The sequence below is a fragment of the Ictalurus punctatus genome, chromosome 10, assembly GCF_001660625.3.
Source record: "Ictalurus punctatus breed USDA103 chromosome 10, Coco_2.0, whole genome shotgun sequence".
NCBI classification, from domain to species: Eukaryota; Metazoa; Chordata; class Actinopteri; order Siluriformes; family Ictaluridae; genus Ictalurus; species Ictalurus punctatus.
This window is the reverse complement of record NC_030425.2, coordinates 26,057,501-26,082,500: the sequence shown is the minus strand read 5'-3', so window position 1 is coordinate 26,082,500 and position 25,000 is coordinate 26,057,501. Positions and strand designations below refer to the sequence as shown.

Sequence of the window (25,000 nt, the reverse complement as noted above, 5' to 3'; positions counted from 1 at the left end):
ATCTCAGAAGTGTTGAATGTCTTGGCATTACAAAGTTTAAAGCCTAGAAATAAAGATATTTTTTTTTTAAAAATACAAAAAAAAACAACCCTCTGCTCTAAGGGCTCATTTACAAGTTTCAGGTGTTTAGATTTAAGGGTCTTAGATGATTAAAAAAAAAATTAAAAAGAGGCTGTCCCCTGAGTCCAGCATAATCGGGTAAATGTATATTTTAATATTTTTACACTCCATGATCTAGGAAGGAAGAACGAATCCAAATAATTCTGCTCATAGGAAAGCTTTTGTTTTGCTGTTTTTGTACACCCTGGTACTATACAAAAAAAAAAATCTGTATTAAAATGAAAAGGAAAAACATTAAGGAAATTTTAGTTGCAGTTAAGGCGTTCACAAGCTTCCCTCGTCTCCTCCCCATCCTCTACGTTTGTTTGCTTCCAACGTGCCTTTTTAGAGCTTTTAAGGAAAACGTGCAGAGCTGAGCATTCTGGGCGGAGCTTATTTCTGGGCCAGAAAATGTAAATAGCCCGGGGGGGGATGGTTCTAGCAATATTGTGAATCACAATAATTCCAAAGATGATATGATTTGTTATATGTATTGTCTTATTTTAGGTCTAAAACATTATAAACATTATGAAATGTGTAAATTCAAACAAACAAATAAATAAATAAGGTAACATCTTCATTTTAAAGGTCACCAAGGCCTTAAAGAAGCCCTCATTCAGTCCAAAAACTCATTTCCAAAAATGTTTTAATTGACTCAGGAATTAGAGGTCAGCCGATAGTGGATTTGGATAATGAAGTCGGGCCGTACCTACCTGCCGATGACCGATTAATCAACCGATAGTATTTGAAAATTGATCCTGAATGAAAAGAAAAAAATGTAAAAAATTTAAATATGGCTGAACTGCAATACAAAAAAATAAAAATATAAAACAGTCCGGTCTGTACCATGAAAATGGGCTGTACTTTTTAAAACTGAAATAAATATCAATATATCTGAACTGTTCATAAATACTAAAGTAAATAAAAGATATACATCCAAACTTTCCCGAGCGGGAAAAACTATCGGTGCCGATTATTCGCAGACCCGATCAGGCGGTCGACCTCTACTCGGAAAAGAACACAATCCCGTGAATCAAACTGAAACCTCTTTGCTTCCTGTTTGTTTTCCAGACATCCCTGTGTTTCCCACCATCACGGCCACCGTGACGTTTCAGGAGTTCCGCTACGACGAATTCGAGGAGTCCATTTTCACCATCCCAAACGAGTACAAAGAGGACCCCAGCCGCTTCCCCGACCTCTGATCCAGCCGTGTGTTGTCTTTCTCAATCTTTCTGCCTCTCCACTGTATTCTCCTCTCCACTGCATCTCCATCTCTCTCCTTTCTCGGATCTGACTCTCTCTACAGGAAGCAACCGTCACGTCACGTCACGTCACGTCATCGAGCTCCGAGACGAGACGCCCCCGCGGAGCCGAAGCACACGACCGGTTGCTGTACGCGTTGTATCGGGGTAAAGGGATCGCGCCGTCCTGACGGCGTAGCGACACTTTAGCGGACTACGGGACACGTAAACGGAAATGACCAGACTTTCTCGAGGAGCTCACGCGAGCGGGACAGGGCACCACCGTAATGCACTACATCACTCCTCTCAGTGCCGACGCCCCAAGGCTCCAGCGTAGCTCCTCTTCTTCAGAACGTCCATCGAGAGTGAACCTCCTCCTCCTCCTCCTCCTCCTCCCACCTCAACGCTTCCATGTTACTCTGGCAGGAAATGTGGCATTACAAGTTCCGTATTTATGTTTGTCGCGTATGTTTTCATATACGTTTTGTTACACGACTTTACCCTTCACGTTCAAGAAACACAACAGAAGTGCGAGGAAACGACCCGAGTATGATTCTCGCGTCGTACGAAACCCGTCGATATAATCGCTATGTGCTTTCTACGGATAAGAAGATTCTTTGTAAATACCTCTGTTTGGCGCCCGGTCCCAGAGCAGCGTGCGGCGAGCTCTGCAAACCGCTTCTGTTACTGCCTCTTCTGACCCCGCCCCCCCAAATAATAATAATAATAATAATAATAATAATAATAATAATAATTTCCCAATTTGTGATTCTCTTCCGTTTCATCCTCGACTGCACGGAACCACACGAGTTCCCCGAAACAGCACAGAGTTTTTCATTTTTCTTTTTCTTCCCGATCACACGCTTCTGATTTCCCGCGGAAGCGAATAAAGAATCCGGCGCTCGTTTGTAAACGCAGTGTACAGTTTGAGATAAACCTGTTTAACAGCAGCACGACTTTCAGTGGACGACGCGTACGTTATTTCTCACGTTATTATCCTCATTTTTTTTTTTTTTGATAGATGGCTGTAGATATATATATATATACAACGTTTTAGATTATACAACATCTATACTGATAAAGCTGTTATGATTGTATTATGTACAAAAAAAAAAAAAATTTTAGAAATGAAAAAAGTTTGAGGAACAGCCCACGAGATGTAGACGGGGAAATTCCTTAACTGGATGTTTTTATTAAGATTCTTTTGTTGTTGTTGTCGTTGTTGTTGTTGTTGTGGAGAGAGAAAATGAAAAATGGTCAAATTCACACCAGCAAGCAACATGTCTGAATTTGAATACAATTTTATTTATGTACCCCTTTGTTTTTGTTTTTTTTAAATCAACACTGGATTTCTGGATTTGGAGCCTCCAAGGGGGTCAGATGTTCAGATGTAAATGCTTCCAAACCGCACTACTGGTTGGTGTGGAGAACCGGCGCCGGCTTTGCTTATTATTCTTTTATTTTGTTTGTTGTTGTTGTTGTTGTTGTTGTTGTTGTTGTTGTTTTCAGGACTTCTCGTGTTTTTTTTTTTTTAGTTTGCGCCTTGAACTCCAGATCTGTTTTCACCCGAACACACGGATAAACCAGTTGTACAGAAAGAACCTTGTATGCCGCTACCCCCTTCTTCCCCTCCTCCCCTCCCCCCTATGAGGAATTGTACTTAATAAAATGTCTGCATACCAAATTGCCGTGTTTGATGATTAATGTAATTCAAGTGTTTGGGTTTAGGTCACATTTTCACTTAAAGAAGAAAAATCTGTATTTCTGAATAAGACCGAATTGTGGGCGGGGTTATGTATGAGCTCAGTTTATGATGTCACAAATGTGCTCAACCAATCATTGGCTAATAATATGCAAAGATTAGAGGACTTGGAGCTCGGGAACGTAGCGCGACGGCCTTCGTGCTGCATGTTAACGATGGGCGAGACTGACGGGTTTCTCTGCTGTTAAATAAATCGCTAAATCGCGTGAAGATGCGACTCGAGACTCCGGTCCTGAAATCCCACCTGTATTCATATTTAACGAGGATAAATTTGTAAATGTTCCCAGGCCATTTTTATTCGTCTGGCTATTTATTGCTAAACATACTGTAGAGTATAATTGAAGATAGAGGTGTTTTCTTTTTAAATCCCTCTCCTGCTCGCTCTCTATGGAGAAGATTGGAATCCTGCCTCCGCCCTGTGGGTGTGGAGTTTGCTTGTTCTCCTCGTGCTTCCTCCGCGAGTCCAAAGACATACGTTGTAGGCTGATCGATTCCATATTGGCCGTCGTGTGTGAACACGACCAAGCCTTGCGTTTGTTGAACCCCACAAGAACCTCGTTTGGGATAAGTAGTATGGAAAATGGATCATCTCTGAAAATACTAACACCTCACCCTGCAGATTCTGACCAATCCCACCCACTTCCAATTATTTTTGTACCTGCCCTAATAAGTTTATTTGGTTAAACGATCCCGATTCCAAAGAAGTTGGGACGCTATGTAAATAAAAACAGAGTGCGATGTATTGCAAATCTCATAAACCCATATGTTATTCACAATAGAAAACGTATCAAATGTTTAAACTGAGGAAAATGTACCATTTTAAGAAAAAAATAAGGTCATTTTGAATTCGTCGGCAGCAACGCGGCTGGAAAAGTAAAGTGTTACGGAAAAAAAAAACAGCTGGAGGAATATTTTGGAAATAATTAGGTTCATTGGCAACAGGTCAGTAAGATGAACTTTTTTGGAATTGGGGCTGTATTTCCAAAAAATACCACGTCATTCCTGCCCAGAATAAAGCGTTTACTGGAGATGACCGCACACTCCTGCGTTAGTCAGTGAGCCTTACTTAATATCCGACTGCGCATATGAGACCAACTACCTTTTTATTGTACCCCGCAGGGTCTCAGTCTCGACGTACGGCTCTAGTAGAAACGAACCAGCATGTAAACAGTTTAGCTCAAGATCTAAAGAAGCGTCTGAATCCTGAAGCGTGTTTGATAACGGATTAGAACGCAGAGCACCCAGAATCACACTTTCTATTACCTTCAACACAAGAGTCATTAGTTTCAGTCCTGGAGTCCAAACTCAGACTCCTGAGTAAATATTCAAACTGTGCTGGACTTGTTGCAGTTCAAACCATTATCACCACAAATCAATTAAAGTAAATTAAATCACGAGACTTAAAGTTTTATTTTCAACTTTCACAACACTGCAAAAATAATAACCATGAGTAACCGTTCTCTAAAGAAGTCTACAATCTGGGGATATGAAGGGAAAAAAAATAAAAATAAATGCATGGCTGTGCAAAAACAAAACAAAAAAAACCCCAAAATAAATGTAAAACACATTTGACCAGTAGGCTTGTGCGATATAACGATTTAGTTAGATTAAATCCATCCATCCATCTATCTATACTGCTTATCCTTCAGGGTTACGGGGAACCTGGAGCCTATCCCAGGAGGCATGGGGCACAAGGCGGGGTACACCCTGGACAGGGTGCCAATTCATCGCAGGGCACAATCACATACACATTCACACACTACGGACACTTTGGACACGCCAATTAGTCTACCGTGCATGTCTCTGGACTGGGGGAGGAAACCGGAGTACCCGGAGGAAACCCCCGCAGCACGGGGAGAACATGCAAACTCCGCACACACAGGGCCACAGTGGGAATCGAACCCCCGACCCTGGAGGTGTGAGGCGAACGTGCTAACCACCGTGTGCCTGGCGATTAAATCGCTTAACGCAATTTTTAAAAAATAATAAAATTGTTAACTTTCAAGCAGGAGGAAAAAACACAACTCACTATCAAGCCTATTGGCCAGTAATATTCACAGTCAAATGAGCAGTTGTACCTTTAAATTAAATCAGATTTTTTATTTTCTTTCTTTTTTAAAAAGCGGTTTTTCTACAGAACCCCTACGAACATTCCCAGCTTCCCACAGCAAGCGCCGAAAGCGTCACACGCAGCAGGTCAGATTCTTATACAAGATTAACGCGTGTGAAACGGACAGAATCCGTTTGGTTTAACGCGAGTAACTAATCAACACACAAATATTCCAAAGATATATATTTTTATACTGAAGAAAAAAAAAAGAAAAAAAAGTACAGAAAGGATCGATGGCAGGGTATTAAAAGAATTAAAACGACGCTTTGCAGTCGAGTACAGCAGTATGGAGGGAGATGCAGTCACATAAAAAAAAAAAAAACATTCTAGTGGAAGTGATGGAAAAATACCCCGACGTTTTTCCCCCCCGCCCACCGATAACATCAGCTCCGCAGCAAATAACCTTACAATCGTGACGTTAACACAATTTTCCTTTTATTCCAAATGTAGCTGATCAGCCAGACTCATCTGAATCATCACACACACACACACACACACACACACACACACACACACACACACAGCTCAAAACGCATCATTCCAGTACAAAACTAAAAGGAGTACACTGTGGACACCGAACACGTCTGGTCTAACTGACTATATTTGCTGTAGAGGGAAAAATTTGAAAAGAACTTTTGGCCAAATGATCACTTTTAATTTAGAACCGTAAATGTTACATGAACAGATTTTTTTAAATTTTTTTTTTTTTAAAAGCTATGTCGGAATCGTGTGCATGCCGTCAGTCACTCATGTCCATGTCTTCGTCCTGCTGCTCGTCGCTGTGCTGGTCCGACTCTCCTCTCCCGGCGTCGTCGGTGGCGTGCGGAGACGCCGCCATGTCCGGGCTCCCTTCCCGCTCTTCCTCGCGTTCGCTGTCGTAGCCCTGCTCTTCTTCGTCGTAATCCCGGATCACCTGCAGGACAGACACGAGTCAGAAGTCAGCTCGGGGATTTTTTTATTTTATTTTAAGGTTCTAAGTCAAGAGATCAGAGAACCGGAACGTTTCCGGGACCTTCACGTCGCTCTTCTCGCCGTCTGACTTCCGGTCTCGCTCCTTCTCCTTGTCTTTACTCTTCTTGCTGGTGGAACGTTCTCGCTTTTCTCGGTTTTGGTCTTCTTTTCGGTCCCGGTCTCTTTCGCGCTCCTTGTCCTTCTTCTTTTCCTTCTTATGCCTGAAACGTATATGTTTTTCGTGAAAATTATTTAAGATCGTTATCATTATTATTTTTTTATTTTTTTTAAAAGACTTCTGTCGTTTGTTTTCTGGAATCTACTCGGACCGAACGAGTCGATTTCGTTTTCTAGAACGGAACGCTCTGACGGTAGTGGAGCTGCACTTTTATATTCGTTTTAAACCATATAAAGGAGACGTTTGTTAAGCGTTTATGGAAGGAGTCTCCAGTGTCACACGTAGGATTGAGGGTTTCACACTTTCTGATTTCTCTGTTAAACAAACAAACAAATAAAAAGAGAGACTTTTACTTTATAGCCACTCTGTTGTTTTACAGACTTTCCACAATATTAAATGTAACTATAAACGGATAAAAACTAAGTGCTGTTCAATAATAATAATAATAATCATTGTCAAATTGCTGTGGTTATATATGAGGAAGAACGCATCACGGGACATACTGTTCAAGTTGTTGATTCTTTTTCTATTACAGCACAACCCCCAATTCTTTTATTCCTCACGAAACCAACCGGGGCTCCATTTTGGCAGTTTTAAAATCGGAGGTTTAAATGTATTTTATTGCTCAGGAGGCATTCGTTCGTTCGGTTCCTTTCATTTCTAAGCACTGTAGCCTATAAATAACTCCTCTCCATGTAATTAAAATGAACACTTCCACTGTAACACAAATACCAGTCCAGAACAGGAAAGGTAAAGACAAATCTCTGAGGAAATCGTACACTAGAGAGGATTAAAACAGGCTTTTATTTGTCCACCAACATGATAAGGAATCCTACATTCCAGTATGTTAAGACTGATAAATATAAGGATCGATTTTTGGTGTCTCTATATAAGAAAATAATATGTTCATGGTATAGTATTATTATTTCTTTTAAGGGTTTTTTTTTTTTCTTCTCCTGAATTAGAGCTGTACCTCCTGGGTGATGGAGATCTAGAGAGCCTCCTCTTCGGAGACCTGGACTTTTTCGGTGAGTGAGAGATGCTGCGGCTCCTCCTGTGACGTTTGCTGAAGGAAACAGGAAGCGTGATGAATAAATTAAATAAAATACATTTCTGAATTAGGTTTTATACTTGCAGTGGAAATTGCACAAGCTAAAAAGCTTCTTCTCCTCTAACCTCTCTGAGGCTGGGGCATGTAGAACTACGCTATCGATCGACCGTTGTGTAAAAAGAATTCAGCCTCTCATATTCAAGCCAAACAAAAAAAATGTATATGTGCTACGTGTTGTAAGATTTCCTGGAACCTACTGGCTGCTGCTGCGGGAGCGTCGGCCACTGCTGTAGCTCTTCGGCGGAGTTTTCGAGCGCTTCTTCCGATCCCTACGCAAAGAAAACGAACACGATGCTTATCTACAAGCAACATTCAGGAGAAGTGAACGATGCATTCAAATGAAGTGAACTTGGTGTCGTTTGGCGTAGAAAGTGGCTTTCTGTGTGCAAGTGTAATCTTCAGTTTCTCTTACCCCACGCACCTTGACCGAGAGCGCCTCCTCTTGTCTTTAGAGTGAGATCTCCTCCTGCGTGGGCTCTTGGACCTCCTCTTGCTCCTGGAGCGAGACTGTCGCCGTGACCGGCTCTTGGAACGCCTGCGACAGAGCACGTGTTTACAAAAACGACACCAACGTTCGCACCGTGTCACGCTCACGCTGCGCCGCTCTTACACGCAGAACAGTGCGACAAAGTGTTTAATCAAACCTGTATTTGGAGCGAGACCTCGATCTCTTCTTCCGTGACCTTGACCTTGACCTCGAATGCTTCCTTTTATCATCCTTCTTATCTGGGGAAAAAAAACCCAAAAAACAAGCACACCTTTTAATAAAATGATGCAATGCGGTCTAGGGCGGTCAGGCAGGTTTCTTTTGAAGAAGGTGATATTGTGTCACTTTTCTAAGCAAAAAAAGAAAAAAAGAAAAAAAAAAAAGACAAGAAAGCAGTATCGATTTGATCATAAAACATTCTATTTATTTAAAAAACCCCACTTTAGATTCATTTATATTTATTTAAACACAGCTCTTTTGATATTTAATATTTATACTTTAGATTTTACACTTCTTAGGCCACAGAGAATTGGTTTCTTTTAGAGGTGATTAATCTGCACCGATAACTGATAGTCCGATAGTTTTTCCGGGTCGCGTCCATTGTGGGAGAGACAGAGAAGGGTCCACTGCCGTTATACAGCGCGAGAGCGGCATCTAGAGGCGAAATAAAAACTATCGCTGACAAAATTTTGTTGTGTTATTTGAATTGTTTTTTTGTTTTGTTTTTTTACACTCGATTTGGATATCTTTGTTTTTATTTGTTGTTTGGAGTGTTACTTTTTTGGTTCAGTTTGGATGTACATCTTTCATTTACTGTAATATTTATTAATAGTTAATATATATTAATATTTATATATTTACTTCATTAAAAAAGTACAGTACATCATGGTACAGTCAGTACTGTTCATTTTTGTAATACAGTTCAGTGGTAGTTTACTTTTGAGTGTTATATTTTCATTCAGCATCAATTTTAAATTAATTTAATTTCAATCGGTTGATTAATTGGTTATCGGCAGGAAGGTACCGCTCGACTTAGTTATTGGTAAAATCCACTATCAGCCGACCTCTAATTTTATTTGTTAAAATGCGTTGTCTTCACACGCAAGCATTTTTTTTTTGCCCTTAATATGCTCCAAGAGACAAAATCTAAATCCCATATGACTTCGATTCACTACATATTAGGGCTGCAACAACTAATCGATAATTAAAATAACGGACAGCGAATCTGATTATGGATTAGTCGGGTCTGTGACGTCACTGTGGATAACCCCGTCAGTTACTACATAGGGTATAAGGTAATAACATTTAGGACGCGTGTTTCATTAAACTTATGTTAGGACGTGGGATTTAAAAGTGTAGGTTTTTATATCGGTCCTAATCTGATTCAGTTTTAAACTCGTGCATTTCATGCTCTAAAACAGCTCTAATACGTCTCAGCGGGAAGGCATTTTTCACTCCTCTGCTCTTTCACAGTTCGACTATAATAACGTTTATAATGATGTATTAACACTCACTTCCAGGCTCGATGGCAGCGGAGATCAGAGACTGGGCCTCTCTCACCCTCTTCATGGCCTCCTCAATCTCCTTGTTCGACGCATCGGTCTTTAATCCAGCGTTTAGGTTTAATCCAGCAGCCAAGGGATTTAACCTGTCATAAAACAGCAGCACACTAAGCTAGACTCCGTTACTCTGTGGTCATTTATCAAGAGTTTGGTCAAACAGTACATTTCTACAGAATATCCCTTCTACCCCAGATGTAGTCGATCACTGATTAAAATGGACCCGAGGCACATGGCAGAACCAAAAACAGCGCCATCTTGAGGCCAGATTGCTTTATTCCTTTTTCCAGGAAGATGAACTCTTCAGGTGAAATACCGTAGTTCAGATTTGTAATAGTTAATACCTATCCCTATAAATTATCCTCATCATCAGAGTATCTCTGGGATTTAAATCCAATCTACCTCGGTCAAGTAATTGTTTTAAATGTCAAGACAATCCACTTTCCTATCGTCTCGTGCTGAAACCAAAACGAGTTTAAAGTCCCCATGAAATCAAAATTGTAAAAAGTTTTGTGGCTTTTAGTATAAACGAGTTCGCCTTAACGTTCTCTATAAGCTAGTGCGTTCCAAAACAATGACGAAATTCGCATTTAGAAGACGTACGCGTTCAAAATCGAATGCAGTCTCTCTCCACCGGCGACACGGAGCTACAATTTTAATGATAATTTTTCTGCACTTCAGCTTCTCGTCAGATTTTCTGTCCAATCAAACGCTCTCTAGAATATGAAGTGTCCCGCCCCCCATATTATTAAAAAAAAAAAAAAAACCTGAAAAAATTGGCGTAAAGCTATTGGTGGCCTTTAAGTTGCCTTAAAGCTATCGGCGATTTTAAAAAGTGGGAGGAGCTACTCGATATGTCCTGCCCCGACTTCCTGTTTCAGTTTGAAATTGCGTCAACACGTCGAATAACATAACGTCGTGCGTTTCAATGGAGACTTTAAAAACGCAGATGTTTTAAATGGACGTTTTAAACTAAAAGCCAGCGGTTTTAGTTAAGATATCGGGTACATGTCATGGTCATGTGACCTACTAATGATCACGTACACTACAGCAAATGCTTATAATAACGCTCGAAGCAAACAGGTTGTAATAAAATGCGATGGATGTAGTATGTGGAAATTTAAGTGTGATGACTGTGTGTACGTCATGAAGATCCCATTTCTGTGATTTATACAGAGATCGCTCATCCCGTGCGAATCGATCAGAATTACTAACGCACGACCGGAAATCTTATCTGATTAATACTTTGCAAAAGCGAAAAAATACAGGGGATTTAAAAAAAAAACGAAAAAAAAAAAAAAAAAAAAAACTTCGGACACCACACACGTCTGTCTACATTTGGGGTAATGGGGAAATTTCTTCAATATTTCTTTGTAAATGTTTCCTTTAACATTCTAGATACTGAAAGACTAAGACACCGAGCTCTTCACAGACTTACTTGGGATCCATTGACGCCATGAACTTCATAATCTGCTCCGCCGACAAAGACTACATGAAAAAAAACAAAACGGAGATGCTTTAGGTTTGGTGCAATGAATAAATAACATAACATAACTACAAAATGTTCTATTCAAGAGCTTGGAAAAGAACTTTTTCTGACCTGAGGGTTCATATTGGGTCCAGGAATGCCTAAAGCTGCCATAGCATCCATGCCAGGCCCACCCAGAGAGCCAAGAGGAACACCACCAATCTGTAAGTCACAAGAGACATAAAGACAGGATGGATGAAGATTATAAACAGTGCGTCGGAAGACGAGACAGAGAACGAGCGATGCTTACAGATGGTACTGGAGATGGGGTGGGGAGAAGCCCGCCGCCTGGCAACATTCCTGCGACGGCGTTGGCTGGAGCCATCAGCGACAGAGCTTTGGACTCGTCAGGAATCACTCCTGCAGGCCGGAGACAGAAAACCAATCGCTACGTTACGTCTGTCCCAGAAAACAGACCCAGATGCCTTAGAATACAATCTAATTTAATCCAAGTCTACATTTGCACTTACATCAAGGCTCGATTTTCAGAGGACCTTTTTACAAAATTGCATGATACTATTTAAAAAAAAAAAAAAAAAAAAAAAAAAAAAAAAATTTAAAAAATATGTCACTAGACACACTGCCAAGATTTTATCACCTGAACTTTTTCTAAGTCATGAACCAAATGTTAGCAAGCACACAGCCGGTTGTCCAGGGGAGCTGCTTTCAATTTTCATTAGCTGTTTTATGAACAAGCGACTCACGTCGACTGCTTCGCTATAAAAGCACACAAACACATCAAAATAGACAAAACAGAGTTTATGATTCGGGATCAACATCAAAGGACAGTTTCATTACTGATGGACTGACTTACCCTACATACTGGAAATTAAAAATCCCCCCCCCCCCCAAGAAGGCTTTTGCTGGCATCCATTTTGATTTTGTAGCATTCATGGAAAAAAAAAAGCTTATCACTTATCAGAAGTGTAGCTGTGTGTGTGAGGAACAATGAGGAACACCAGAGGAGAGGACAAGTGTGAGCTGCCAGCAAAAGCCCACTTTTTATATAAAATATCTCAATAATGGATGTGTGAGAATCCATGGGGGTGAATCTGTAATCAACATTTTACTGAAAGAGAGAGACAGAGAGACAAACAGAGAGACAGAGAGAGAAACAGGACGGGCTGCACAGGATAAAAGTGTTGGATGGCATTTTCGGCTGGGTCTGGTTTATAGCACTGGTAGAATCAGGGACAAACAACTGGAAAACACAACAACAAAGAAAAAAAAAACAGAAAACCACCATTAATACGGTTCTCAGGCTTTTTGGGATTGTTGTGGAAAGGATAAATAGAACATTCAAGACCAAAAAATTCAGTAATCTTTCCAAGTTACACAGCCAAATAAAAGAGAGAGAGAGAGAGAGAGAGAGAGAGAGAGAGAGAGAGAGAGAGAGAGAGAGAGAGAGAGAGAGAGAGAGAGAAGTGTGGCGGCCTGGGAAAACCCATTAGCTGAATTCTGGAAGAGAGTCAAAAATAACGAAAAAATCTGGTTCTGGCCAAAAATGAGTTTTTCTACCAACAATATATTTCGATTTTTTATTTACGCTACTTTATAACCTTGCCTTGGCATCTTCCTGCAAAGGTCAAAGCAGTAAATGCAGTCAGTCTGCCTAAAGACATCAAAACCTTCGCTAGGTAAGAGCGCTTTCGTCACTTTAATCAGGGTTTTGAATATTTACATGATGCACTGTAACAGACATCAGGTTAATAAATTTAATTATTAGCTTTTTCCCCCCCAAAATTCTCCAAAATTTTTTGTACTTTTATGCGGAAAACTACTTGAATTGGCGAATCGCACGAAAAATAGTTTTGCACACTCTTTCGCGGTGATGTTTGTCAGTAAATGAGACCTTTTAGCTGTACTCATGTTCGACGCGCGTGAACCGAAGAGGGCTTTGGCTGAATACGCGTTGTGATGTCACATGATGCGTCTTGGCCCAAATCTGCAGGAAAATCTGAGGTAATTTCGGCGCTTCCTTGATTTTGCGTTAATTTCTGCGATCGCAAAATCCTGGAGGGACTGAATAAAGTCTGTGAGACACTTTTACCTCAGGTGATGATACGTGCGTCCTGTTAACATCTGGCATTAGCGTGCGTCCTGGGTGATCGAATCACAAATCGCCAACGAAGGGCCAACTAATCTACTCCATCATTGCCCCAGTGAAACAATACCAGCGGTTCGCATGTTTGCCTCGCACCTCTGGGGTTGGGGGTTTGAATCCCGCCTCCGCCCTGTTTGCATGTTCACCCGGTGCGTTGGGGGATTCCTCCGGGTACTCCTGTTTCCTCCCCCAGTCCAAAGTCCAAAGGCATGCACTGTAGGCTGATTGGCGTCTCTAAACTGTCCGTAGTGTATGAATGTGTGTACGATTGTGCCCTGCGATGTATTGGCACCCCATCCAGGGTGTTCCCCGCCTTCTACCCCGGATTCCTTGCGAGTCTCCCCATTCATAACGCCAGATGGGAACGACTACGCGTCTGTTCACTCGTGATCCGATCACCCAGGACGAGTGTTAATCCCAGGTGTAAGGGACTGAAGTCTATGAGGCTGATAATCAAAGTGAAAACTCATTTCCCAGTGAAACGTATAATGATTTTAAATTGGCCGGTAATGCTTTCACAAATCTTGGTTAGGTTATAAATGTAGAGGGAGGCTTTTAACATCGGGCATCAGTTATATTGAGTGAAATTGGAATTAAATTTTTAATCCCTTGTCACGTTTAAAATGCTAGAAATTTACTCGTGGCTGAGATGCATGCAAAAGAGAAACTAAAGAGAGAGTAGTTTCCAGATATAGATATGTAAATATACATATTTACATATAGAAATCGACAGCTTTCCCAGGCCACCACACATATAGGTTGGGATTTTTAAACATCTTTTTAACGATGAATCTAAGCAAAAAATAACCAACTAATAACCCTAGCCTCCAGTCATATTACTGCATATTAGAAAATGCAGTGGGCAAGCAGCAAAGCTTGCAGAGTCAACACTACATGGCCAAAAGTATGTGGACACCTGACCATCACACCCATGTGTGGTTCTTCCCCAAACTGTTGCCACAAAGATGGAAGCACACAGTATATGTAATTATATATATAAATAATATATATAGAATGTCTGTGTATGCCGTAGAGTTATAATTTCTCTTCACTGGGACTAAGAGGCCCAAACCTGTTCCAGCATGACAATGTTGTGTGTTAAGACATGGTGTGTTAAGGTTGGACTGGAAGAACTGGAGAGTCCTGCACAGAACCCTGACCTCAACCCCACTGAACACCTTTGAAATGAACTGGAGCCTCCTCGCACAACATCAATACCTGATCTCAACCTCACTAACGCTCTTGTAGCTGAATGAACACAAGTCCCAACAGCCACGTGCCAAAATCTAGTGGAAATCCTTCCCAGAAGAGTGGAGGTTATTAAAACAGGCAAAGGAGGATTAAATCTGGAATGCGACGTTCAACAAGCACACACGGGCGTCATGATCAGGTGCCCACAAACTTTCGGCCATACAGTGCAACGTTGTCTTTTTGGTTGTTCTAGACCAGTGGTCACCAAACCCTGTTCCTGGAGATCTCCCTTCCTGCACATTTCATCTCTAACCAAAATCTAACACGCCTATTTTATTTGATTCAGAACTTCTTAAGGCATCGACTAGATGGTCAAGTGGGCACGATTATGGTCTTCAGGAAGGAAGCTCTCCAGGAAGATCTAAACTAAGAAGCTACCTGCTGCTGACTGACCTGAAGCTTTCAGGTACGTTTCGGATCCATGTTTGCTTAACCCACGGGTTCTCGGTGAGCCCCGTTTACGGGATCATAATTCTCAGGAGACCTAGTCGAACGTGCGCATCTCATCTCGGCTTTAAATTCGCCTCTACTCTGCTTTGATTTGACGCACACAAGGACCCTGGACCCTGCATCCCATAAATAAGTGCTAGCAAATGGTTCGAGAAAACCCATCTTACACCAGAACTGTTAATCTGACGAGAATCCGATAAGATTTTGCCTTTTAAAACCAACACCAGAGGATATGCTTTGTTACAATAGGCTACAAATTGAAATATCGCTGATGTGCAGTTTAGGTTATGGATGTAATTAATAAATATAGTATGAACATTGCATTGTACGGCATTTCTGTAGTACTACAGCTCTGCCCTTTGGTTTAGCAGCTCGCATAACCTAAAACCCAGGACATTTTTGGTTCACTTCCTGCAGTCGAGTCGATGCATATTTCTTTTCTTACTGATTATACTTATATTTATAATGATTGTTGTGAGGATAGACACAAACCTTCAGCGAATGGGACGACGATCAAGGCTCTGTCCACGAAGACCGTGTTCGTCAGATGCTGCGAAACGCCAACTGATTCAGATTCGAGGAACTTTACAAAACAGACACGGGAAGTCACAGGCAAGGGAGAATCACTGGAAGAAAATATAAAGGCTTTTGCAAGACGTACGTATAACGTTTAGACACACCTGCTCCCATCAAGCCATCTTAAATCTCGTACTCTCCGTAGGTTATATCCCAAATAACTCACAGACGCTCCACGTCTAATACATCCTACCTGAACTGCAGTGCAGCCGGGTGTTTTTGTACAGGTGGAAAACGACAAAAGAAAAGAATACAAGTTAGCTAAATTATTATTATAACTAATAATAAGAAGAAGAAGAAGAAGGAGAAGAATAATAAGGGCTGGTTTTTAAAGTAAAGTTTGTGAGCTATACGGAAACTATTACAATTATCATGTGTATGCTAAAAATATGTACCGTTTTAAAAAGATGCACTGGAACCAGTAGAGCTTTTATTTTTAAATTATTATTTTTTTTTTTTATAATGTTTTCTACCATATATTTTATATACACAGCACTCTTCCTAGTTTTAAACTTACATTTAGATTCAAAATTAAACATATTAGTGTTACTAATAATTAAACACATTTTATGAAATTACAGGAATTTTTAATATAAAAGTATTTAAATAAGGGAGCAAAAAAACAAAAACAAAAAACAAACAAACAAAAAAAAAAACAAAGTAAGCAAGTAAATAAATGAATCAGTAAATTAAGTAAATAGTAAAAAGTAAATAACTGACTAAGTAAGCAAGCAGGCAGAAAATAAGTAAAAGCTAAAAAAAAAACAACAACAAATAAATCAGTTAGTAAAACAAATAAGTGAATAACTGACTATAGACCTGACTAATTATGTAAATAAGGGCGTAAATATGTAAATGAGTCAGTAAGTAAATAACTGAGTAATTAAGTAAGTGAGTGAGTAAACAAAAGAATTAGTAAGTAAATAACTGACAAATTATGTAAATAAGTGAGTAAATACGTAAGCAAATATAAGTAATAAGTATATAGTGAGTATATATGAGCAACTAAAGTACGTACGTAAACAAATAAGTAAATAAGTGAATAAATAAATAAACAGGTAGGTAGATAAATAACTATTGTATTAAATCTGTATTCGTTTATAGAAGTTTCAGGTTTATTTAACACTTTTATTTTACAGTCTAATATTAACGTATGCCTGTTTCAAAAAGTCGATATTAGAAAGATATGTTTGTAAACTCGTTTTTATCGTTATTAATTTGGTGTTTCCGGTTAGTTATATCTCCTTCACGTACAGTATTACATGTGCTGCAGCACGCTATAACGATACCTAGCCGTGCTAACACAGACTTCGGCTGAATTCCAAACGACTCGCTGCTCCCTACTGAGTGCACTACATAGCGCGTTCAAATGAACCGCTCCCTGCACCTCGTGTAGTGCGCTCGATTCTCATCAGGCGTCGGTTTGACATTTCGCCGCTAAAGCGCATAAGAACGCTCAGTTTTGTACTCACTCTGGTGGGAACAGTTTGAGCTCGTCGATGTTTCCTAGGAAGCCGAACAGAGTCCTCATTTGCTCCGAGGTCGCGCTCGGAGACACGTTGGTCACCTGGACCACTTTAGTGCTGGAGCTCATTATTGTTACTGTTAGTGTTACTGTTAGCTGAGCAGCTAATGCTAGCTAGCTAGCTAACTAGCGAATGAGCCTTAGCTCGTGAGAGCCCGAAATTTCAAACAGCTCGCGCTTTCAACGGTCAGGTCATGCGCGCGTAAATGTGTCTCGCGCACACTGCGGTCGGTTAAATTCAGATAAACAATTTTTTAAAATGCTAATTTCTTTTTCGTTTTCTTTCTGTTTTCTTTTCTTTCCTTTTATTTTTTGTTTTTACACAGACGATTAACGCTCTACAAATGTTCCTGTTTTCACTAGGACCTCCTCTTGGTGAAGACTGAAAGTTTAATCAATGCATTTCAACATAATAGTCCTCTTAGGGAGAAAGGCAAAAGAACAAAACAACAAAAAAAAAAAAAAAAAAAAAAAACCACTCCTCAGACACGGAAAGTGTTATCTGGTCAAAAAGCATTTCATTTTGTAATGAATAAAACACTTTGGAGCGTGTTGTTATAGAAAAATAATTAACCTAAAGGTGGTAACAGCAACTCTGCTTCATCCCGCCACCCCATCGTTGATTATTTTCCTATAACACCATGTCTTGAAGTGTTTTATTCTTCTTATACTACATACGTTTTCCAGCAATTACAAATTTGAATTGATTAAAGAATGATACACTATACATAATTTTTTTGTATCCATTTATAGTTACATTTAATATTGTGGACCGTCCACATCACTTGCATTATCGCACCGATGAACAGCTACGAAGTCCTGTCTTGGAGACTCGTGTGGCAGAAAACTTACCGACATGTTACAAAGCTCTCACACTGGAGACTCCTAACATAAACGTGAAATAATCATCTCTTTACAAAAATGTTCCACCAAATCGAGTGTACGAAAGCAGCACGTCCTTTTAATTTTACTATCTTTATTATCAGCTGGTGAGGAAGTGACTCTTTATCATGGGCTGCACAGCTGTAACATAAGTGAGATACCAAGAACTAACTTGTCTGTCAGATGTTTCACAACATTAAATCTAATTATAGATCATTTTTAATGCCTCGCACTTCTGGTGTTGGTGGTTTGAATCCCGCCTTTGCCCCGTCTGGGTTTCCTCTGGGTACTCCAGTTTCCTCCCCCAGTCCAAAGACATGCTTTGTAGGCTGATTGGCATTTTATCACGACAAAATCTTGCGCCTTGTGAATGGGACTGGCGTTTCCCACGCGTCAATCACTGACAAATATAGAGCTATTTCAGCTTGAGTGAGTCCCTGATCACAGTAAAAACGAATTTGTTCATCCATGATGCTGCGGGAACATGCACTAAGCTGTTGTTATGTTGAGAAAACAGAAAAATAAAGTCATGACCATGAGAAAACAGCTTTTCTTTATGTCGATATCATGAGAAAACAACTATTTTGTTATGTTGAGATCACAAGAAAACAACTATATTGTAATGTTGAGAGCATATGAAAATGAAGTCGTGGTCACAAGAAAACAACTGCTTTGTTATGTCGAGATCATAAGAAAACAAGTATTTTGTAATGTTGAGATCACGAGAAAATTAAGTTGAGATCACGAGAACAAAACTATATCTTAATGTTGAGATCACGAAAAAAATTAAGTCGAGATCATAAGAAAACAACGATTTTATGTTGAGATCACAAATAAAAAAAAGTGATCACAAAAAACATCTATTTTGTTATGTTGAGATCACAATAAAATTAAGTCGTGATCACAAAAAAATCTATTTTGTTATGCTGAGATCACAATAAAATCACAATAAAATAAAATCACAATAAATAAATAAATAAAAAGTCGTGATCACAAAAAAACATCTATTTTGTTACGTTGAGATCACAATAAAATAAAATCACAATAAAATGGAAAATAAATAAATAAATAGAAAAAGTCGTGATCACAAAAAAACAACTATTTTGTTATGTTGAGATCACGAAAAAATTAAGTCAATATCACAAAAAAAACTACTATTTTGTAATGTTCAGATCACGAGAAAATTAAGTCGTGAAAACAAAAAAGAAAGAAAGAAAAGTAAAAAAAAAGAAGACGAATACTGAATAATGTCCTCTTAGGGCTTCCGTAAAAAAATAAAATAATATATATTAGTTCCATAAAGCAAAGCGCGTTGTATGACTTTTATTTTGAAATGTAAAGACTGTTCCGGTTTGTACCGGGAGTAATGAAAGAAATAGCAAGTATGGAGTCACTAACAGAGCAAAGCGGGCTCTCTCGGGCAGAGAGAAAAGCTCTTGAAAGAGCTAAACTCGTTCAAAAGGAGACTCAGAGAAAAAATTTTAAACTGGTAAGTAGACCAGAGGAATTATTTACTCGTTTATATATATATATATATCAATAAATATATGTATGAACGAAATAGTTTTAAAGAAGTAAATGTAGTTAACCGGTGAAGTACTATAGCTCTAACTAACACATTCCCACAGCACAGTGTATTAATCCCGCTTTAACATGATATACTGAATTAAATGCATGTTTTCTTGACTATTCTTCTGGCAGTTTCAGTGTGTGTGGCTTGCAGAGTTGGTAATTAAACTCTGGCTGGTTCCTTGGACCCAGATTAAAGGAGTACTTCCAGTACTAATGAAATTTACACAGCTGCCCCCATTACACCAGATGGCATGTTTGGCATCCGTCATGTTCTTCTTGAGTTTTGCATTAGTCTGTAAACACAATATGTCTAAAAGTACCGTATGTGGACACCTGATCATCACACCCATATGCGGTTCTTCCCAAAACTGTTCCCAAAACAAAGTCCGTCACACAATTGTATAGACTGGCTTCACTGGAACTAAGAGACCCAAACCAGTTCCAGCATGACAACGCTCCTGTGCATAAAGCGAGCTCCGTGAAGACCTTGTTAGCCAAAGTTGGAGTGGAAGATCTCGAGTGTCCTGCTTAGAAACCCTGACCTCAACCCCACTGAACACCTTTTTAGGACAAACTGGACCTGGGCGCTCCTCGACATCCCAACATGAGCGCCTGACGCCAACCTGGCTAACGCTCTTGTAGATGAATGAACACGCATCTCCACAGCCACGCTCCAAAATCTAGTGGAGAATCTTCCCAGACGAGCGGAGCTTACTGGAATAAATCTGGAATGAGATGTTCAACAAGGACATATGGATGCGATGATCGGGTGTCCATAAACTTTTGTTCCGTGCAGCGTATAAGCATAATGTTTCATTTTTGGCAAAGTGTTTCCTTCGATCTTACAACAATATTAGTGTTTCTATTACGTTTAATAATAATGATCTGCTTCCACCCGTGCTTTTCTGTTATAATAGCTGTGGATTCACGTGTACATGTTTTTTTTTTGTAAGACCTTGAGTAAGGACCAGCTTGAGCCTGGAATCCATCCTCTTTCCACACATTTTCTTCACATAACCTCGATCATAAATTCGACTACTCTTGTAAACAGTCCATTTGAATATCTTTGTGTGCTTCAACCAGTCATATGAGCTTATACGCTTCTCAAGTATTTCATAACACTGTGTATTCATTTAGCGCTTGGGTTTCACCTTCTCCCCTGCTTCTGCTGATGAAATGTCGGTCTTTTCTTTTAGAATAAACTCCGCCTGATATTTTAATACACTTGAGCTTCAATCATACACTCGAATACTGACTATCTATAATTCCAAAACACAACATTTTCTTTTTGGAAAGTCTGTAATGGATCTTTATCTTTTCAAACTGTTCAACCCTGGACAAGAATTTCATCTAACACCGATTACGTTTTTTAAGCGCACAATAATTTCCACAAACAAAGTGTTGGGTTTTTTTTTCCCCACCAAAACATAACACAGCCATCAGAATCAACAAAACGTTATTATAATAAGAATGTAAGACATAGAGTATGTCATGATTTGTACATGTGCTCTATAGTGATCTGTAAACTTATGTTCTACTGATAAAAGCATTGTTTTTGGACTTGTACGCTTTAATCAGGTGGCCGGGATATTAAAGAAACCCGAACGCGAGCGAACCCAAGAGGAGTGCGCTTTACTCGAAGGGCATCGAGACACCGTGCAAGAGCTGAGCAAACGCCAGGCTCGGAGAAACCTCCTCAAACTGAAACAGGAAGAGGTGAGCCGGCCAGATTTGAACGTCGGCTGTGTTTCGATAGCTGAAAATTTGTTCCATCTGGTTTTGATATAAAATCCTTAATCATTATTTTGAATCGAGTATCTACCGTATTAGACACCGTTTTTTTTCCTGCTTTCAGCTCTTTGATGATGAGGCGGATCTGAGCACCAAAGTGAAGCAGCTGGCCGAAGCGATGCGTCAGGCTCGCCACGTTGTCGTCTACACCGGAGCCGGGATCAGCACGGTGCCGATGTCCTTAGTTCCTGTACTCCTGACTTCTTAGATTGCACTTTTCATGAAGGTTTATAACATTCTTTTTAACGCTTGCCAGGCTGCTTCCATCCCGGATTACCGCGGGCCTAACGGAGTGTGGACTCAGCTCCAGAAGGGACGCGCTGTCAGGTGAGTCGGTGCGAGATAGGTCTTGCGTTCGTGTTCTTGATGTCCTCTCTCATGCAGGATGGAGAAATCCCTCGCTAATTCGCTTCTCTTTCCACCAGGCACTCGGACCTCAGCGAAGCAGAACCGACTCTGACTCACATGTGTATCCAGATGTTACACAAAGTCAAAGTGGTGAGTGCTTGAAAATCTTGAGGCTTTTCAAGTGAGCTCTCGGCACAGCTCGCAGGGTGTCGGGTATCTTTTGAACTTTTCCGCATCTTGTTTTAAAAATTAATTAGAAAGCTCGAATCAGATGCTTGTATGATTGTCGGTGCCAGATGGGCTAGTTTGAGTATCTCTATAACTGCTGCTCTCCTGGGATTTTCACACACAACAGTCTTTAGCCTTTACTCAGAACGGTGCAATAAAGAAAAAACATCCAGTGAGCGACAGTTCTGCGGATGAGAGAGGTCAACGGAGAATGGCCAGACCGGTTTGACCTTTGACCTGACAAAGTCTACAGATAACCACTCTGTACAATTGTGGTGAACAGAAAAGCATCTCAGAATGCACAACACGTCAAATCAGTAGAAGAAGGACCACATCGGGTTGCACTTCCGTCAGCCGAGAACAGAAAGCTGAGGCTGCATTGGGCACGGACTCACCAAAACTGCATAGTTTGGAAAAAAGTAGCCTGGTCTGAGTAATCTCGAGTTCTGCTGAATCACACAGATGGCAGAGTCAGAATATGGCGCCAAAAGCATGAATCCATGGAACAAAGTTGCTTTGTGTTAACAGTCCAGGCTGGTGGAGGAGGTATAATGGTGTGGGGAATATTTTCTTGGCACACTTTGTGCCCGTTAATTCCAATAAATCATTGCTGGGATACCACAGCCTATTTGAGTATTGTTGCTGAGCATGTGCATCCCTCCATGGCCATAATTTACCGTCTTCTAATGGCTACTTCCAGCATGATAACGCACCATGTCACAAAGCAAAAGTCGTCTCAAACTGGTTTCATGAACATGACGACGAGTTCCGTGGCCTTCCCAGACACCGGATCTGAATCCAATAGAACGTCTTTGGGATGTGGTAGAACGGAAGGTTCGCAGCAGGAAGAAAAATCTGCACCTGAAAAATCAAGCAATTCAGCATGTCAAAGACAAACATCTTGTACAATCCATGCCATGAACAGTAGAGGCTGTTTTGAGAGTAAAGAGAGGGCACTACGCAGTATTAGTATAGTGTTCCTAATAAAATGCTCGACTTACAGTTGAGCTGAGCAGATGAAGGTTAAAGGATCTGCTCAAAGATCTGATAGTGGCAGCTTGGTGCTGCTGGGATTTGAACTCTCAACCATGTGATCAGTCGTTTCAAGGCTTTACCAATGAGCCATCGGCGCACATATTTGGGAACTTTGTTTGAGACGGTTAGTTCATCGTATTCTCCATTTGTAATGTGAATGAATTAAACTAGAGGTGTGGCTCACAAGAGATGAAACACACTAATACTAATCCTAGTAACTAGGTGTGAGTTGGGAATACAAACTGGTTGAAATGCCACGTATTCACTTATTATCTTGGGGCATTTTAGCGTTGTCAATTCACCTGTCGGCGTATTTTTGGAAGGTGGGCGGAAACACTCGCCACGGACACGTTGAGATCCCATGCTCCGAATCGAACCGGAGACCCTGGAGATGTGAGACACAATCGCTGTCCAAGGCACCACTTTGCCACCTGTATCTCATCTGCAACTCTTTGTATGTGATCATGCACAGGTTCAACACGTGGTCTCTCAAAACTGTGACGGTCTCCACTTGCGCAGCGGGCTTCCCCGACACGCCCTGTCTGAGCTGCATGGGAATATGTTCATCGAGGTGAGACTCCTGTGTGTGCTGCGTCTGCAGACGCGTTATCGAATACACCACGTTTCATATGTTAAACCTGCCATATCCATCTTCGAGCAGGTGTGTGTGTCGTGCTCTCCGGTTCGCGAGGTGATCCGTCTGTTCGATGTGACGGAGCGCACGGCGTTGCACAGGCACGCCACGGGCCGGCGGTGCGCCCACTGCAGAGGGGAGCTGAGGGACACCATAGTGCACTTCGGTGAGAGAGGCACCCTGGAGCAGCCGTTAAACTGGAAAGGTGCCGCGGCGGCAGCAGAACAGGCCGATCTCATCCTCTGCCTCGGCTCCAGTCTGAAGGTCAGCTAACCAACGACGTATCAGATTTAAAAACGTTTTCTCGGCGGCTTCTCTGATGCTTTGGCGTTGCTTCGGCAGGTCCTGAAGAAGTATGCGTGCTTGTGGTGCATGAAAAAAACAGCTGCTAAGAGACCAAAGCTATATATTGTCAACCTTCAGGTAAAGTCATCACACCTCTGTTTGTTTAGTGCTGTAACAAATAGTGCCTAATTGTTAAACATTAAAAAATATATATATATATATTGTAGTGGACACCAAAAGATGATTTGGCCACTCTGAAAATACATGGAAAGTGTGATGATGTAATGCGTCTCCTGATGGAAGAGTTGGGAGTTGAAATTCCAACTTACAACAGGTAAGGATGATCTTTATGTCCAATAGTTTTGTTTTTTTCCACTGAACATCGAACGGGAGCCATGTGGTGCGGTAAAAGCAACTGCATCCATCATTATGGCACACATCGTTGCCTTTGTTAAAGTTTCTTTATACGATCGGTCAGCTTATTTGTTGTAACACTAGTTCATGTTGGTGCAGTTCCAGTTTAATGGTGCCAAAACGTCTGGTACTTTGTACAGTGGAACAAGTAAAGAATACACCAATTGGGGATGTGCAGTTGTAGAAAAATATTCAATGACTGGGTGGAATGCGTAAAGCAGAGTCACTGTTACCGTCCTGAAGTCGATTCTTTTCCTATAACAGCACATCCTGAAGTGTTTTATTCCCCTTATAGACAAAAAAAACCCAGATACTTCATATCTTTTTCCATTTCTAGTTAGTTACATTTAATGTTGTGGAATGTCTATTAAACATGTTAGTTCCTGTTAACACTTACGTTATAGCAACTATCAGCAGTCATTTCCTCACCAGCTTGTCATGTGACTGCGAAAAAACCGTGGACTCATGTGGACTTTACAAAGCGCTGACACTGGAGACTCCTTCCATAAACGTTAAACAAACAAATGTATACACAAAACTTACCATATAAACAACACACCTTTTTAAAATATTTTTTTTTTATATTAACGTTCATGTGGAACGTCCACCATACAAGTTCCTGTTTCTATAGAAACGATAACGTATTAGAACGAGTGTGTTAATATAAGCCTGTGATTTTTGCCTTGTAGTTAGAACTACAGTTATAGAAAATGAGTCCTTGCTCTCTTACCAATCAAAATTGAGCGTTTAATAGGGTTAGGGTATACGTTTTATTTACTGACACGTCTTTTCAATCGAATAGATCCGAAGATCCCATCTTCAGCTTAGCCGCCCCTCTCAGAGTGGACGAAGAGGACAGTCACAGCCGTAAAACCTTAG

At 40.5% G+C, this 25,000-nt stretch overlaps 3 protein-coding genes across 7 annotated transcripts in view; 2 read left to right on the top strand and 1 right to left on the bottom strand.

Moving 5' to 3' along the window:
- Positions 1–2,468, top strand: part of ankrd13c (ankyrin repeat domain 13C) — a 38,202-nt gene extending 35,734 nt beyond the window's left edge. Inside the window, exon 13 of the mRNA XM_017477904.3 lies at positions 1,171–2,468. Coding sequence (XP_017333393.1) covers positions 1,171–1,301 — 131 coding nt within the window. The 3' untranslated portion in view covers positions 1,302–2,468. The remainder of the gene's footprint in view (positions 1–1,170) is intronic.
- Positions 2,469–4,493: 2,025 nt separating this feature from the next.
- Positions 4,494–17,322, bottom strand: srsf11 (serine and arginine rich splicing factor 11). Of its 5 annotated transcripts, none has more exons than XM_017477905.2 (12): positions 16,880–17,322; positions 15,324–15,457; positions 11,277–11,386; positions 11,099–11,188; positions 10,937–10,986; positions 9,454–9,608; positions 8,097–8,178; positions 7,865–7,987; positions 7,650–7,721; positions 7,315–7,407; positions 6,225–6,384; positions 4,494–6,125 (listed from the first exon to the last, which is right to left on the bottom strand). In XM_017477905.2, exons 1-12 carry the CDS (start codon positions 16,999–17,001, stop codon positions 5,952–5,954), a joined length of 1,365 nt encoding a protein of 454 aa, XP_017333394.1. In that variant the 5' UTR covers positions 17,002–17,322; the 3' UTR covers positions 4,494–5,951. The 5 variants fall into 5 exon arrangements, with proteins under 5 accessions (XP_017333394.1, XP_017333395.1, XP_017333397.1 ...); XM_017477906.2 differs by having other exon boundaries at positions 7,874–7,987; XM_017477908.3 differs by having other exon boundaries at positions 7,874–7,987; positions 9,454–9,587.
- A 1,833-nt stretch (positions 17,323–19,155) lies between these two features.
- Positions 19,156–25,000, top strand: part of sirt7 (sirtuin 7) — a 6,852-nt gene continuing 1,007 nt past the window's right edge. Inside the window, exons 1-10 of the mRNA XM_017477912.2 lie at positions 19,156–19,303; positions 20,965–21,102; positions 21,242–21,346; positions 21,434–21,504; positions 21,603–21,675; positions 23,261–23,359; positions 23,450–23,686; positions 23,765–23,845; positions 23,935–24,041; positions 24,924–25,000. The exon at positions 24,924–25,000 is cut by the window's right edge and continues 1,007 nt beyond it. Coding sequence (XP_017333401.1) covers positions 19,181–19,303; positions 20,965–21,102; positions 21,242–21,346; positions 21,434–21,504; positions 21,603–21,675; positions 23,261–23,359; positions 23,450–23,686; positions 23,765–23,845; positions 23,935–24,041; positions 24,924–25,000 — 1,111 coding nt within the window. The 5' untranslated portion in view covers positions 19,156–19,180. The remainder of the gene's footprint in view (positions 19,304–20,964; positions 21,103–21,241; positions 21,347–21,433; positions 21,505–21,602; positions 21,676–23,260; positions 23,360–23,449; positions 23,687–23,764; positions 23,846–23,934; positions 24,042–24,923) is intronic.